The sequence below is a fragment of the Channa argus genome, chromosome 22 (genome assembly GCF_033026475.1).
Source record: "Channa argus isolate prfri chromosome 22, Channa argus male v1.0, whole genome shotgun sequence".
Lineage (NCBI taxonomy): Eukaryota > Metazoa > Chordata > Actinopteri > Anabantiformes > Channidae > Channa > Channa argus.
In genome coordinates, this window is record NC_090218.1 from 13,334,773 (window position 1) to 13,352,946 (window position 18,174).

Here is an 18,174-nt window from a genome sequence, read left to right on the forward strand (position 1 = left end):
AATGCAGTTGTCCTGAGATATTCTTTGCCTCCAAACTAAGAGAGTGATTGTTGCAGTGGACTGAGCTGCAGGGAGCTGTAGGGTTTTTGTGGAGTTTCTGTCAGCAAATTCAAAACCTACTGCTGCTCAGAAGCTCATTGTCTCAATCAGTAAAAACCTAATTCATTTTAAGTTTTTTTTTTAATACATCTGTCCATTCTGCCATGTACCTGCCTTGATTCATTTAAGTAATTATTTCACTAGGGAAAACTGAATAGTCCACATTGTCACTGTCACTGCAAATGCGACTGTAAAACAGATGTTATACTCCATTTTATGTAGTATTGAAAAGGGATGAGTTTAACTTGTTGAACCCTGCAATAACTAAGTACATTTGTCTTTCAAAAAGCAACAATTTAACTTTGAGCACCTCAGAAGATCCTGGTGGCCTAGTGATTAAGATGCTAATTATACTTTGATGCCAAATCCCCTGGTTGGCATGGATTGATGCCCTAATACATGTAGCAACACTTCCCCTCTGTCTCTGCAGTGACCTGTATAATAAAGACAAAATGCCAAAACATCTTCAGACAAAAAGGGCCCTCAGGAACTTCACTGCAGTGTCACAACCAGACCAAAATGTCAAGAAGAATCTCATTCAATCAATGAGATTTACAGTACCAAGCACATCCCTGGTCCCCATAAAGTAGTTTTAACCTGGCCTTTAACCTTTTAGACAAACATTATTTTGTTTATTTATTTATTTTTTGCTTCATATGATGGATTTAAAAGAAATCCACTTAAAATCAACTTAATTATTATTATTGTTTTGACTACAGAAAGGCAAAAGCAAACCGATGGACTATAAATATAAAGATTTTAAAATATAAAGCAGGTCACATCATTTATAAAACTTCCAGAAGACATACAAGAGCATCTGTATTTGGAAGAACAATTAAAAATGTTGTGTTGAATACTTTTTCTTTGCTGATATGAGTCTAACAGAAGGTGTCATTGTATGGGTGAATACATTTATAAATGTACTGTATTTATGTATTTTGTCTTCGGGTCCCTTTTGCAAAAGAGTTTATAATGGCTAATAAATCTGTAGAAATCAAAATCCATCTGACAGTCTATACCAAGTGAGCTCATGTCTTTTAGCTCCATGGCAAAAAATATGATCCATGGTAGATATCTGACAGAGAAACCACAAAATGCCCTGAGGGATTTATACTTACACTAGGGTCTGTGATTGTTTGAATTTTATTGATTCTGATTCTGCTTATCAGTTCCCTATTTATCAATTCTCAGTCTCGATTCCAAGAATGATTAAAAGAAAAAGGTCTAATGTTTAGTTGACAAAAATATTTATTCATTTATGTTCCCGTTCCTGTTTATTGACATTTTATTGGGTACTCTTTGCACCCTTGCAGACCATAGGTGGCTGTAGAGGGCAAATTTGCACCTTAACGTGAAGATGGAGAAGATGATGGTGCATTTGAAAACACACTTAGTCTGCAACTGTGTCTTGTAGTTAAATTTCAGTTTTTGTTAGGGGTACTTGAAACATGGCAGTTCTTTTGGGTACCAACGCTATCTAAACCCACTAGACTTATAGTAAACAAATAACACAGCTAACATTAAGAGACTCGGGATGAATTTCCAGAGAGAAAGCATAAAACATAGACACAAAATGACCATTTGATGTAAATGACCAAAAAGAGACATGGTCACATAAACGACTCCAATTTGAACCCAATAACAAAAAGCACTAGAGACACATAAGTACCATAAACAGTCGGAAAACGGCAGAAAAAAGATATATGAATACAAAAAATTAATGAGCCCAGAAAGACAACACTTATACAACTATCAAGAGGCTCACTTTCACATAGACAATCTTCTTATTGAAAAGCTCCTTGAGACAATGAAGGACACAAATTAAAAGATAGTGAAGTTGGTGAGTGCTGTGTTTTGAGCTGTGTTTAACTGCCAGGTGTTTTTACCTGGATGCCTCTTACTCAGCTTTACTTAGGCAGAACAACTTTTTGTCCAGATAAGGATTTCGTGGGTGATGACACAGATAGTCTTGACTTGTTTTCATACAGTCTAAATCTGCTGTGCCCAAAGGAAAAATAATACACTAAAATGGTGATTTACAGAATTACTTGTAGTGCCTCTGCAGTGAGTATTATTTTGTCTTAAGACTTAATCCCTGACTGTGAAACAGCTCTGCATGAAGAGCAATTAGATTATAGCCATTGTGTGTATGTGGATTTACCAAGTGTGAAACTGGAAACTCCACTTTATCAGCTGTAGAGCAGAAATGATTTCTGTCTAACCATGAAGATAAGATGTTAACACTTGATCATCTGTTAGCTTATTACCAGATGGGGAATTTGCTGTTCTGTGTTGCATGCAGATTAAAAAAACAGACAAAAGCAGATACATTGATAAGTGTTGATGAGAAATTACATTACATTTAGAAACCCCAAACATGGCTGGGAAACAGATAAAAAAGTGTTTATTAAAATGCAAAACAAAATCAAGCAGTAAATGTGACAACATGAACGAGACACCACTGTTAAATACAGAGTATGTCATGTTTGGTTATATTTAATCAGACTGAAGCCCAGTGTGGCAGAAAACAATATATGAATAATATGTGAACTTTATTTTATTTTTGGTTTGTTTGAAATTTTGGGCATCTCAGAAACTGGAGCAAGCCCACAACAAGACAAATGATGTGGAGACCACCAAGGCTTAGTTACAGAAAAAGATTTTAGAGTGGCTGTCACAGTCACCAGACTTGACCCCCATAAAAAATCTCTGGTGGAATTTGAAGAAGGCGGTTACAGCACAAAACAAAACAATAGAAATTATCTGGAGGTTTTCCTATGAGGAATGGGCTGATATTCCTCATGAACACTGCTGTGTCTGGCCTAACATTTCCTGCAGGTTCTAACTGTAAAAGTGTGCTTTACTAAGTATTTATGACCCTTGTCATGAAGGGGACTTTTATTGTATTCACTTGTTGTTACTAATTGGTTGACAAAAAAGACTGTTTAAGTCACAGCTAAATTGGCTCCAAATCCAATTTTTCCCTCTAATAACTCAGATTTCTTCCCTAAAGTATGCAACGGAACCAAACCAAATTAGTATCAGTTCTGGTCCATTTCCATATGTGGGATCTGCTTCATATCATCTGTGGCTCAGATCAGAATTCATGTGTTTTTATTTTTTAACATCACTTCTCTCCAGATATTGCATCATCATCATTCAGTGCCTGCTCCTCACAGTGGGTTAAAAGAAACATGCAGCAGAGCAACAACAGAGACAACTCAGCGGAGAGACCAGGACATGAACACGTTTGACATTTATGGAAAAGCATCTGTTAGGGAGACAAACAGAAAGAAACATATAATCCCACAGCTTCTGAGGAAACTGATCGGTCGCACAAATATGCCTCATATTTCAGTTAAATATGAGCATATCTCTGTCCACAGCTCTCACCAATGTGATGATTACTGTCAAACCTTGTATCAGCTAGTTCCTTTCATTTAAAATGCTGAGAAGTGATGAAACAGTGACCCACTTTAAAATAAAGCTCAGTTTCTTTCTCTGTTTCAGTCTGCTCCCAGTTTTCTAAGGGAGTGTACGCCATCATGGGCCTGTATGACCGGCGAACGGTCAACATGCTGATGTCTTTCTGCGGCTCTCTGCATGTCTGCTTCGTCACGCCGTCCTTTCCTGTTCAGACCAACAACCAGTTCCTCCTCCAGCTACGCCCCCAACTTCAGGAGCCCCTCATGGCCCTGTTGGAGCACTTTTTCTGGACCAGGTTCGTCTACATGTACAGCTCCGACTCAGGTGAGAAGGCACGATGCACGATACAGGAAAAATTATTTACATTTCTGTTCTGTTCATTGGCAATGCTGGGAGGGTGTGAAATTGATGTAGAGCACCGTAAAACAAACATGTGGATCTCAGGGTTGTGCTAAGATGTGTTTGTCTTCATGGTCCTGTCTTATAACAACAGTGAGTGTTAGCAAGACTTTGTAGTGTCTTACCTTATCAAATGATAAATAGTACAAAGGAAATGTACTTGAAATGTGCTCATTCAGGCTGGGTAAAACCATCAGGGATTTAATTACCTACAGTATAAGGCTGACATGATGAATTTGGTTTGTATATAATTCTACAGAGCACAGTCCTCAGTACCACAGCAGAAATATATGACACTCGCCTCCATAGTCATCACTGTATTGCACAGTTTCTGTATTGGTCTAATGATTTCACATTAAAAAGCCTTTGAAAAAGGACATTTAAGGGCCTTTGAGCCTCTGGTGGTGCAAACAACTGTGCAACAGTTGCTTTATTACCAAACAGATGCTGCTCGGTATATCGTCATTGCAACAGTCACATTGCTAGACGTGCAGTGTTTTTGCTGCTTTATAGGAAAAGAAAACTTCTCACTTTCCATGACTAATCTCCAGGAGAAGTCAGCCTGTACTTTCTCCTCAACAAATTCCAGGAGCACTCATTTTTGGAGCATTTCACCTCCACTTTTGGACCACTGCATCCTACCATGGGAGAACTATTAATTGACCAGCCTATCATGCTTTGCAGGAATTAAAACAAATGCATCCATACTTCCAGTCTGCTAATGTTAGCAGCTAATACTAGCAGACTGTTGACACAACGGGGACTTCTGTGATGGACCAGAGAGTCATTTGATAGGATAGATATGTCGAAATCCAAAATGGTGACCTCAAATAAAAATAATCACTTGTGAGCCCTAATAAATTTTGCAGTTTTAATCGTTCAGTTTGTCACACTGTTGCTTTATAGTTGGATTACAGCTACAGCTACAACTACAGCTCTTAATCTGTGTCCACACCGCACTCTTTAAATGCTGCTTGATCCACTGTCATATTTTTAAAAACTGTAAAACTGTGCCGTTTTATGTTTAAGACTGAATGAAAGGTGGAGGAAAGAGTAGAGGAGAAAGACAATATCAGAATATGTGGTGGGGAAAGAAAATTACAATATCAAGCTTTTCCAATATTGTGCAGCTATATTACAGTTTAATACATGTTCTATATATTATATTCAGAAAGATAAAGATAATTTTGCTTCCTCCACTGCCATAATAAAACAGGTCAACAATAGTCCCCCAGTCCTAAGTTTGTACCAACATAATCCCATCCCCCAGCTTGAACAGTGTATCTGCTGAATCGAGTTTGAGTAGTTTGCCCAGATCTTCCTCTGCATCAACTGTCACCTCTAGCTCTTCGAGTAAAAAAACAAACTTGGAGAATTAGCATATAGCACAGTTAGCTCTGTCGTTTCCCCGCCTCTTAGCCGGTTCTGGTGTTTATCTCGTTGCCTTTCACATCGGCCCAGGAACCAAGGGTGGAAATCGCTCTGGTGTAATAGTGCGTAACTGTCTGCCCCAGTGGTGGAGTCTGTCTGTCCTCAACATCTGCCGAGCCTATATTAGATTGTTGGAGGCTATGCAGCTTCCTAAGGCCAAGAGGTAAGACGATGTTTCTGCTATATATTAATGGGCTAAAAAAACAAGAATCAACCTTTAAAATTCACAAAAAAGTATATTTTGGAGTCAGACATAGTCTTGTGTAAAGGTATTTATTATGCTTTAAAAAGCTTATAAAATACAACTATTTTTAGATTAAATGAATGATTTCTAAATGCTCTCACTTGTGACCTCTTAAAAAACAGATGTACATATAGTATAGTTCGCAAGTCGTGTGGTATCGCAACTTTGTCCTCGTTTTCTCCCAACACTCTTCAGATTTATCTGGCGTCGTCATGGAAAAGTGAGCTACCCCTGTGCAGTCAAATCCTAGATAAATAATGGTATTCTTCTGTAGAGTAGAGCAGTATTGCTCCATGGTCAGTCAATGATTAATCACTTGCACATTGACTGCCTTTACTTGCACTTAAGAAACTAGGTTACTCTGAGACAATAGGTTTCTCAGGTAATCTGGGAATTAGTGTACATGCACATGCAGAAACCAGGTTAATGGAAATATGTGTAATCATGCAGCAGGAGAGTAATCAGATTTCTCCCTCATCTCTGATTTATTTTGGAAGCATGGCTCACAGATTTTCACTGTATAGTGGCAGAAACCAATGTTTCCTAAGCTTTTTCTTGCTTTGTGTGTGTGTGTGTGTGTGTGTGTGTGTGTGTCTGTGTGTGTGTGTGTGAGAGAGGATTAGAAACCTGGTCAAGCATATACCTCGTGGTGAAATCTGTGTTATGTGGGGAAAAAAATGCTGCTAGCCTGATTACAGACAGCAGGTTTCCTGTTTACATGAGAGTTAGGAAATCTTTCTCAAGAAAGGCAACTGTAACCTTTTTACTTAAGTGCATGTAAATTCAAGATTCAAAAAACTTTATTAAACCTATGGGAATTTTGTGTTGCCTTGTTACAGCTGCTCATCACGTGAGAAGTACAAAAGGAAAAAACTTCCACGAAGTACAAACTACTGATCAATACCTAAGAAAAAACTCAGCTAGAGTAGTAAACTGTGCACTTGTACTTTGAAAGTACTTCCACTCCCTCTACCAGTATGGAGAGAGGATTGACAGGAGTCCCAGACTTCCTGAAGTCCACCACCAGTTCCTTTGTTTTACTGGTGTTGTACCCCAGTATATACCCCAGTATGACGGACATAATGGGGTCGGTCAGTGAGGCCGTCCAAAATCCAGGCGACCATGGGGTCGTTAAGGAGCATGTTCTTTAATTTCTCCCCTAGCAGGACAGGCTGGATTGTGTAGATGCAGTGTAGCAGGTACATGAGAGCGTCCTTCATCCCCAGCTGAGGCTGATAAGCAAACTGGAGGGGCCCCTGAGATGGTTTCACCAGCGGCTGGAGGAAGTCCAGGACCACTCTCTCCAACACTTTCATGATGGCGGAGGTTAGTGTCCAGTGTCCCCAGGTCTGTAGTCACTGGGGACACTGGGCCGGGCCACTTCGTTACTGGCACCAGGCATTATATATTCCATCCCACAGGCACCATCTCTCCAGCTGCAGGCTCAGGTTGAAGTTGTGCTGAAGGATGCCACAGGAGTGATGTCTGAGTCATGCCGGGGCGAGATTTTGGTACCTGTGGTGAAGCTTTAAGGGGGGTGGATATGAGGCACATCAAATCTAATAAAAAAGCTGTTAAAATCATTAGCTCTATCCACAGTCCCCTCTGTCCTCTGGCTGCTGGTCTTATGTCCAGTGATGCTTTTCATGCCACTCCAAACTGCTCTGGACCTCCCTCACTGCTTCCCTGTCACCTGAACTGAACGCTGCCTTCTTCTCTTTCAGGATTACTTTAATGTCTTTGGTGACAGATGGCTTGTTGTTCCATCAATGTCCCCAGCATGTGTCTCACAGATGCACTGACTGCACCAGATGAGTAAAACATCACACCTGAATATATTCAGTCTTAGAATGATAATGATTTTTGTCTTGATTCAACGTTCGAGCCTGAGGTTTGTGGTGTGGTTGAATTGTGTTGTGTTTTGTCCAACTGTTGTTTTTATAATTTTTTTTAATCCTTTATATCAATGAATGAAGGATAAATATCACAAACACCCTCTAAATCTTGTTGTATGCAACTGCCTTGGTTTAATGATGTACAGCTGAGTGTGTAGTGGCTCCTCCCGTCTTTGCTCTTCTCTCAGTCCTTCCTTCTCAGAAAGCAGTGTGAAGTGCTTATTATCTGCCTGGTTGCTGGTATATGACTCACTGCGATGGGCTCTCTAAAGCCTTTTCACGTGTGTGTGTGAGAGAGGATATTTCAGATACAGATGCATATAAGATTAACAATTTAATTCGTATACTTTATTCATCCCACAAGGTGCAATTCAAGAACGGCCATTTGTTACATAATGAACTTAAAGCCTGATTTGACCTTTATTCAGCAGACACAGATAAAGAAGTTATCGACCCTGACTCATCCCATAATTATCCCTCAGTCTTGTTTCCATGGATACTTCCCTGCAGTAAATGCTGTCCTCTGCTCAGTGACTGACTGCTGGAAATATACAGTACTTAAAGTGAAGTACAGTGTGGTATTTCAGTCTATCACCACCTTCTCTTTCTTCTTGTTCCTCATTGTTCTTGATTTTAAATATCTAGAATGCAATCCACTTACAGACCTGCGGACACGAGAATTTTTGTTCTTTTTTTTCTGCTTCGTCTTCGTCTTATGCTTCACCTTTGCTTTATGCTTCTTTTGTGATCTCTTAATTTTGGGTAAAGGCAGTAAGATGTGGCTTGATTTCCTGTTGAGTTTGCCCTCTTCTCTTTTGTTTAGTTGCTGTTTATACAAAGCATGTGTGTTTTCAGACCATGCTTGTTATGCTAATGCACTAGAGGAGAGAGATCTTATCTTTACCCAATCCCCCCCCCACCACCACCCCGTCTCAAGTTCCTGAAACTTCATTACACTACATGGACTTGAGTAATCAGGTTACGGTCGCCTTTCTCGGGAAAGTGTCATGTAAGCAGAAAAGCTGGTTTCTAAAATTGGTGTAGGGGCTTTGGGAAACCTGATTTCTGTCAGAAAATGTCTACGAGTATCCAGGTTTCTAATTCTGTTTCTCCATCTGTGCATGTACGTTACAAAAAGCTGCAGGCATTAACACAGAGCTGAGTGAAAGAATGAATGATAGTACAGACAATTAATGAGGTGACGCTGCCTCATTCTAAAAAGCAAAGTCTGAGTAAAGTCTGACAGAAAATTCAAGTAAGACAAAGAGCCTCCTAGAAATCTAAATAACTCACTTTCCCCTGCAGATTTTTTCAAATCAGCTGGATAAGCTGCATGTCTCCCCTTTTTCTTCCTCTGCGCTCTTACTATGCGCGCACACACACACACACACACACACACACACGCACAGAAAAGACAGAGAGCAGTGTTTTCTGCCACTATACAGTTAAAAGTCTGTGCTCCAGGATTCCAAAATGAGTCTGAGGAGGAGGAGAAATCAGGTTACTCTTCTGCTGCGGTTATACATCGATTTCCCGTAACCAGGGTTCTTAGGTGCATATAAACACCATTCCCCAGTTACCAGATAAAGTGGATTTGAATGAAGGTTTTAGTTTTGGCTCGCTAAGCTACTTCGGTCAGAAAGCCACATCTATATCCTGGGTTAGAAGTAGCAATAAACAGCTTGTATTGAAAATAGAACATTCACAGTCCCTGGTCCTCGTTCTCTTTCTGTTACACAAGTGTGGAACGTACATGCTAATCTCACCTGTCAAAAGTAGTTTTGTGTCCTGTCCTCTCCGTCATGACAGACATAAACTAATTACTGACTTGTCGATAGACTTGTCTTATCTGTTGAATCATGCTGCTTAGGCTGTCAAGTGAAAGAGTTTGCACAAAGGGTGTGGACTTTACCATACTTCACTCTCCCATGATGATGAGGTTATGACAATGTAAACAAAATAAATAAGAAAAGGTTTATTTGGTGAAGAAAAGCTTCCTATTGCACAATATGAGCAGGCTGAATAATTAGAGCAACTCAACTGATTTCCATTTGTTTTCACAAAATGCCAGCTACCCTGGGATTTACCACAGGTTTGTATGTTGTATCCTGGAGAGCATTCTTTACCTGTGCAGTGATGTTTTACTGAAATTTTCTAGTTTGAATGCAACAGTAAGGTTACTGTTGATTTTAGCTTACCAGAGATCTTTGCTTTTAAACTTTTATGAGCCTCATTATAAAAGGCTCATATTATTATTATCTCCTTCACCTCCATGGTCAGCTCTTTTCTTCTCATACTGACTGACACTCCCAGCTAAATCTAAAATCTCAGTCAACTCTGAAGCACCTAGAAGATTGTTTTGTGCTCGAACTCTGTTTTAACAACACAACTTCCATTTTCTGCATTTTTATTCCATTGAACTGTTTAGTTTTCTGTAGATTAATGATCCTTGCAGCCTCACTTAAAGTTGTTTTATGTTTTCTTTCTCTAACTGCGTAAAGGGCTCATTGAAAATCAAATCGCTTAATCATCTCAGATGTGGCCAGAAATACAATTAAATTGGCAACTGTGACAATAAGTGGACTTAATATCGTCTCTCTACCTCCTCCTTTTGCCCCCTTACTCATTGTTCTTTTTTTTTCCTGCTTCCTTCTGCTCTTTGACTGAGCTGTCCAGAGGACTGAGAAAGCTTTTACATGTTCTTCACTGCCCTGTGCAGCATGTTTATCCTTCTTCTTCTTATTTTTTTTTTGCCTGCTATTAAAGTCCCCTTGTACTGGGCGTTACTCTCCAGTGATAGACGACATGGTCAAACTGGACAGCACAGTGCTCGGTCAACGCTTTCATTGATTTAAAAACCCCCACAAAGGACTAGGGGACAAACAGACGGCAGCTGCTAAGAAAATATATGAGGGAGAGGGAAGCATCAACTCGCATGAACAGAGACCATGTGTAATTGAACATGAAACTGATTTTGTATGTGTGGTTGACATAGCTGCTGCCGCATCGCTAGTCTAATGTCTTACCAACAAACCAACATGCACGCTTGCACACATACACACTTTTATTCACATATTCACGCACCAGCACACCCATTACAAGCTCTGTCAGGAGTGAGATGGTCAGAGAGACAGAGAGAGTTTGTCTTTTTTCATCCTTTCCTCAGCAAACAAAAAGTGGAGACTTTTTAACCAAAAGTGTCATCAACACTTCGACGTTTTTGTATTTGTCTTGATGGTTTTAATTTTTCTTTGGTGACTTAGTTTGACCTAACTTCTTTGTCAATGTGTCTAAAGCTGGAAAAAGATTTGAAATTTATTAGAAGCAAAAAATAAACACAAAAAACAGTAAGGCCCATTGTTCCCCTTGGCGCTAACACTTAGTCCTAACCGTCCTCCTTCCATGACAGTCCAGCATTGTAACATTCACATTTACACCTATGCCTTAAAATGCTGCTCGTATAAACACAGTGCAGGTAGGGAGGGTAACATTAGAACAGCTGTTTGCTAGCTACTAACTTAGTACTTATGTATTGTGATTGCAAGCAATAACATTAGCTCGTGTGCACACGTTTTGGAAATGTGAACAGTGTTGGACCTTAACGTCTGCAGCTGTACATGCAGCTTACTGAAGCTGTGGTGCTTGTAGGTCAATGCTAACAACTCAGTAAACATGACAATGTGTAGCAAATAGACAGCTGTCTGAGCATCCTAGGGGTAGAGTCTGAGCTGCAATCTGAAGTAAAGCTAGCTGGATATAAGTTTAACTTTACGTTTATTAGATAGATACAGTGCATCCAGAAAGTATTCAAATCGCTTAACTTTTTCCACATTTTGTTATGTTACAGTCTTATTTCAAAATTGATTAAATTTATTATTTTCCTAAAGATTTGAAATGCATACCTCATAATAACAATGTGAAATAAGTCAGGATTGAGGGAAAGATGAATGCAGCAACGTACAAAGTCATCCTTGATGAAAACCTGTTCCAGAGCCCTCTGGACCTCAGACTGGGACAACGGTTCAACTTTCAACAGGACAACAATCCTTAAAACACAGCCAAGTTAACAAAGTACTGCCTATTGGCCAACTCTGGGAATGTCCTTGAGTGGCCCAGCCAGAGCCCAGACTTATACCCGATTGAACATCTGATAATGGCTGTGCAATGACGCTCCCCATCCAACCTGATGAAGTTTAAGAAAATCCAGGTGGTGACTTTTTTTGCTTCACTATGCACCAGCACGTGATTAAGATAATGGAATGATAGATGGAAAATGATCTTATCAGTGACCAAAAAAAAAAAAACATAAGATGCTGGCCACAGTGTTCCAGGTTTAACTCTGGTAGCGATGTTTGATGCATATTAAACAGTATCTTGCAATTTTTTAAATTGTACAGCTGTATGGAAAATAATATTTGAAATTTAATTTCAGTCCATCAGCTAGTCTGAGTTAGACACGGTCATAAACCTGTGTGGTGTTGGCCCAGTAACAGACAGATGGTGTGTAATGATCATCTGAGCATAGATGTAGGCTGATCTTGTGATTCGGGGGATGAAAACAGATGAGGAAACACAACACTGAGAATCATGGAAACACACAGAAACACAACTGGGATTTATGCTGTTCTCTTCATGCTTTTTCTCTCCTCCCCATTACTTTCTTTTTTTTGTGACTTCTAGACCCCCCCCCCCCCTTTTATTTTTTATCTCTTGAATCCTTTTCTCACATACCTTCTTTCTGTTGTTTATTTTCCTCCCTTCTATCTTTTTTGGCCTTTACTTCCTCTTTCCTTATGTCTAGTTTTTACTTGTTGTGGCCTCTCTTCTCCTCTCCTCCTCTCCTCTCCTCCTCCTTAATAGTAAATGACATGCATGCGGGATGTTTATGGAAATTAGATGCAGAACATAGAGCAGATTAGTGTCTATATTTATAAAACTCCTCTCTCTTATATATTTTTTTCTTCATCCCCCTCTCTTGCTCATACACCTCCTCATCTGGCTTTATTGTTCTCCCTCTCTCCTGCTCTCTCAGCATCAGTGACTGACAGTCTCTCTGTCAGTGTGGGTGCTCGGCTTGGTCTCTAATAGAAGGTTCTATGTTATCATTACCACACTTGACTTTTTGTTGCTGTGTAGAGTGGAGCCTCTGCATCAGCTGTAAACACTGTCTGTGTATGGATGATAATGAGCACCTACCTATCAGAGTTTATTGCACCATCTTTGTCACACTGTAGCAAAGTGTTCATAGTTTTTACTCGGTCTGCTCTGCACCAGATGTAGAAACTACACAGCCAAATATATATGGGCAGGTCAACTTTACAACCATATGTGATAGTGTAACATATCTTTTTAAGAACCATTACATTTTCATGTGCTGCTCCAACATCCTCACCCCACCTACTCACACTTTCACCAGATGTTGAACCTGCTGCAGGGATTTACTCACATCTGTGGATGTATTACCTTTTTTATGACTGCAGTACATTTTCCCCAAATTTTGTTTAATAAATTTTATATTATTTGAAAAAAAGTCGATTTTGTTTTGGAATTATTTGTGTATGTGTACAATTTTGGCCATATTCTATTCTATAAAAACTGTATATACAATAGGGCTGGATAGTTTATAAAATAATGTTCTGTATGTCTGCCCATAAGCCATTTAAACAAATATATAAAAAGTGTTGTAAAAAAATTATCTTATCCTTATAATTGTGTGTAGCAAAAGTACATGGATCTCCGTGATTATAAATTTATTTGGAGGGGAAATTAGAGTCAGGTGATGGGAATCAGGTGTGAAGCTGGGAGGCCCTGCCATATTTAAAGAGGCCAAATCTGAACAAGGGGATGACACACGAGCACACAGCTTGAGTTGTAAATCCTGGGAATGAGGATACGTCAGTCCAGTCCTCACACCTTCAAAGAGCTGTTTTGGGTTCAAAGTTGGTTTTAGGGTTCAGGTTAGATTGATGTTAGGTTTAGTGTCAGGGTAGGCAGTTAGTTGTGATGGTTATGGTTATGATGGGGCTGAATGCATGTTCTCTCTGTGTGTGTGTGTGTGTGTGTGTGTGTGTGTGTTTGTCAGACTGAATCTTTGAAGTGTCTATTCCTGCATATGTCTTGCTTGTCTTTGAAGTCTGTGTGAATTTTGCTGACTTGTCTTTTAAACACGGTTGTGCCTCTGTGTGTGCACAAGCTGTAAAATGCTGAGGTGATTACTCTGTGGTGTGTGTGTGTGTGTGTGTGTGTGTGTGTTGACTCATAGGGTTTTGCAACATGGAGCAAAAACTGCCTGTTAGGCTCTAGAAACACAGTGTTCATCAAATCATGTCAGAAATTAATATTTGCCCTTTTTTCCATCGCAACCTTAGTCTTTCTCTAACCTTAAGTAAGTATTTTTCTTCTCTAACTCAAACTATAATTAATCTGTCAGGGCGTGAAAGAACTAAAACCTACTGTCTTGGTAAACAATTGCTTATTTTCACATTCAGCAGATAGAGAGCAACATGTTGACATTTTGGTGTCTTTGGTGACTGTATCCTCCAGCAAGTCAAAGTTGAATGTGTTCTACATGGCTCCCAGAGAATTTACATAGCTACCCTTAAAACTAATGACAATTCCATCAGCCTCTGCTTTCCATTTGTCAGCAGTCTAAAACCAAATTGTGAGCTTGATTGTTGCTGAACCTCATTATCATTGTCAATGTTAGACAGTAGATGTAACCGTTTACAGTCGATTGCAGTGAAACCTCAGCATGGCTGTGGGCTATTTTTACCCGAATCAGGTCTTTAATGTTTGATCGCAGTCTCGAGTATCATATTTCTGCTGATAGTCTACTGGACTTTACGAGGTCAGGTTTCTGTGCTTAAATAATGTATTACAGCCCACAGAACGAGAGTGTGTGAAAGGTAAGAGTACAGCTGCTTAGAAAAGTCATAATCATTAATATATATTATTTTTTTATTTAAATGACTTAACCAAAACTGTCACAACTCTGTGGTTTCTGAGTGTGAAGCAGTTTTTTGAAATTTTGACCAGGCCAAGTCCAGCCTCAGGCTGACAGCAAACATCACAAGAATTTGATTCCTCTGGAAAAAAATGGCCTGACATTCAGTTTGAGAAGCTGCCTCATGAAATCCACTCTTTAGTATTTCATAAGAAAAATATCTCAGTGGTATTTACGTGCCTGCCATGTATGAGCAACAAGACCGACAGTGTAGAGGAAAGTCACTTTGAAGAGTAATCCCTTAGACTGAAGCAAAAAGAAAATGCCGGTGACACCATAGCTGCCTGAATCATCAGTAGTATCTGATTGACCGACCAAATGTTTTTGGCTTATTACAAGCTTGGTCTATGGTTATGAATTTACAGTGTGACCAAAAGAATAAGGTCATGTATGCAAGCAGGCGAAATTAGTTTCTTTTAAAGGGTGGCTGCACTTAGGGATAGGGTTCAGACATGTGGAGGGAGCTCAGAGTAAACAGACTCTTAAGCAAGACTTGGTCTGCACTTATATAGCACTTGTCTACATTAATGGTACACAAATGGTTCTCATTCATCTGGGGTACACCCAGAACACACTGAGGAGATTATATATCTCATCTACCCTTGAAACATCTTGGGATCCTTCAGGCGGAGCTGGAAAATGTTACCAGTGAAGCAAAAGTTGTATTTCTTCAACTTTGTTTTTGAAAAAATAGGATTGGTATCAAAAAGTCCCAGGTATCTATGAATAAAACTGAACTTTGTTATCTTTGTCGTCTTATCAGTCCCAAGCAAAGGACACAGTACAGATGTGCAAGGATGTACCTAGCTGTCTGCCAGAAGATCCTGTCTACAGCATTTTAGAACAATACAACCTAACTTGGTGTCACCACAGTTAACAGTCACTTTAGAAAAGAACGATAGGACACAGCACAATGCTGTGTCCATCTGAATATATTAACATCAAGATCACAAATGAGGAAGCATGTTGAGCATGTTTTATGTTCTTCTTCCAGGTCTGTCAGTGCTGCAGAGGATTCTGGACACAGCAGCGGAGCGGAGCTGGCAGGTCACCTCCGTTAACCTCGACACGCTGACAGAATCAGCCTTCATCAAGCTGCTGTCAGACATGGACTACAAGAAGGACTATCAGATCATCATTGACTGTGAGCTGGACCGACTCAACTCCATCCTAAACCTGGTAAAACAACCACCGATCGGTTAATAGGTTAATCCTTGTCAGACATAATAAGAAACAAAAGGCAAATGATCACAGTTGTGTCTCATCTTTAGCTGTGCCCAGTACAACATTTTTAGTGCAAAAATATAATGATTTGTCATCCTAACTACACCACTGAACTCTGAAGGTGTTATACAGTATACAGATAAACATCTGAAAACAGCAAATCTGCCTAAAGTGTGTGACTCAAAGTGATGTTAACCCTTTTGTTTTCGCTTGTGGTTACTCTAAATGTTGCAGTTTAACTAAGCTAAAGTAATGCTACTGTTCATTTTTCAGTCACTATTGATTCCAGTACAGACCTGTTTTTATTCTGTTCTGTGTTATAATCTGTTCTAAGCACACATTTTTAGATCACACATCAGCAAATTACACGTTTACGGTTACAAAACTGTCAGAGCTGCACTTTTGCAGCACCTGCATATACTGCATGAATCCCTGTCCTTATACCGATGTTACGTGTAAACTATCAGTAGCTGACATTGCCAACAACACAACACCTGAGCCTATTGTTTTCTGAGTAAACTTCTGTACACACTGACACCCTTCAGAGAAGCTGAATTTTATCATATTCACTCTCTATATCTGTACATCTTCACTATTAATGTCTGTAATGTTTGCAATGTTTGCTCTGATGTGTGTTACACATACTGGTGACCCCACTGGTATGGTTGGGGACCACTTATATAGGATTTGGGAAGCTTATGAATATCATACCAGTGCCAGTGCTGGACCAGTCTGGGCACATCCTGGATATTTGTTCTTTTAGATTTTGTGGTGCAAGAAACTAGAAGAAATTGTCAACTCAACTCAACCAAACATTAGCATTTCTCTCTAGAGACATTTTTGTTTTATTATTAAAGACTTCAGACTCTTATTTTGTACTGAAGCAGCATAAAAAGGCTAAAAGGTTTATACACTGCTATGAAAAGAGTGTACAGTATAAAGTCAATAAAAACAGAATAAACAAAGAAAGGAAACAAAGTGAAGAGTGGGTGTGTACAAAAAAAGGAAAAGATTTGAACTGAATATGCAGGACATTAAGGCAATACAGACTCTAATAACCAGACAAACACACAGCAAGAATTAAATCTCTTGAATGAAATGTAATGATGAAGTGTTTAACCTGGTGGAAAATTAATCTGAGAATGAAGTATCACTAAACCTGATCATGCTGCCAACAAAACCATTAGGACTCCAGGTTGCAGATGAAACTCACCAGAGTAATGAGAAGCATTTTTTGATTTTAGCCTTGGCACTGTTTATCCCAGCTCAGCTTGGCTCAGTAACAGTCCTGCTCTTCTTCCTCTGAGCTCTCTGCGGGAAGCTGCTGTTGTCTGCCAGCTGTTAAGAGCCTTTTAGAGGTAAAGTCAGTTTAAGTAAACAATGTGAACAAACAGACACTCCTTAAAACTATGCCAGAGCCTGGTAGAGTCAAGACTGACACTGTAACATGACTCAGAAATATCTAAAATCTAAAATCTCTTTATGTCTTAATTGTCTCTCTGTCAGTCGCCTGTGCTGTAGACCTCTGCTAGTGTCCAAAAACCATTGAGAACACATCAGTTGTTGGTTCTAACTGTGACAGCCTTTTTTACCACTGCTTTCTGGTTTTACAAACTAAACAGTTAGTCATTAGATTACCTGAGAAATAATCAGCAGATCTGTCTGTAATGAAAATAATCAACGGTTGCTGCTTTATTTAAATGAGATAAAACAATTCTTACAGTATATATTCTGTTATATATTCTATAGCAGTTACCAGCTTATTAGACTTTAATGTATCGGAAATAATATTATCGACATCAACATTAATAACATGACATACTTGGAATGGATTACTTGGTATTAGTTCTTTTACCTGTGAAAATACTGTCACTTCATTGTCCACCACTGTGGACCAACACCCTAAAAAACAGGCCAACTGTGACATATTTTGGTCATGTTTGTTCTTGTTTGTTACACTCTGTGCTCTCAGTCTTCAGACCCTGAATATCACTGCTCTTCAGCTGCAGCTGTGTTTGATTTTAATAAAACGCTTTGATTTCAGCTTCAGTGGTAATTGACTGGTAGGAGAGAGAACAGAGAGAGTGATTGCGTACAAAGACGATATGGTTCAGAAAGATATTTTTGCAGTGATGGGGATATTTTGGAATATTATGGGTTACATTATAACCACAGGGAGAGAGGGGAGCAGAAGCAGAGAGCGGAGAAAGGAAATGTGTATTTTTTTTTTTTTAGAAAGCCAAAAGCTGCTCAGTGTGAACTCTGGCCAAAAGCCAGCCATCATTTGGGAAACTCCTCTTCCTGCTGAACTCCAGCTGGCTAACAGAAGCTGAAGTATCAGGTGGTGTTTTGGATCTGTTAAATGAAGCTTCGGGCTTCAGTTAAATTTGCCTTCAATTTAGTTTCATGTGGCCTGGCAGCCTGACTCTAGTTTAACTTCATGTTCTTGATCT

General features: G+C 39.4%; 1 protein-coding gene across 14 annotated transcripts in view; it reads left to right on the top strand.

The window, feature by feature from the left end:
- Positions 1–18,174, top strand: part of LOC137108252 (glutamate receptor 1-like) — a 74,141-nt gene that overhangs the window by 24,891 nt on the left and 31,076 nt on the right. For all 14 annotated transcript variants that reach the window (XR_010912165.1, XR_010912164.1, XR_010912166.1 and 11 more), the window contains exons 3-4: positions 3,610–3,849; positions 15,492–15,676. Coding sequence is in view for 9 of the 14 variants with exons in the window: in XM_067492621.1 (XP_067348722.1) it covers positions 3,610–3,849; positions 15,492–15,676 (425 nt within the window). In the remaining 5 variants the exon portion in view is untranslated. The remainder of the gene's footprint in view (positions 1–3,609; positions 3,850–15,491; positions 15,677–18,174) is intronic.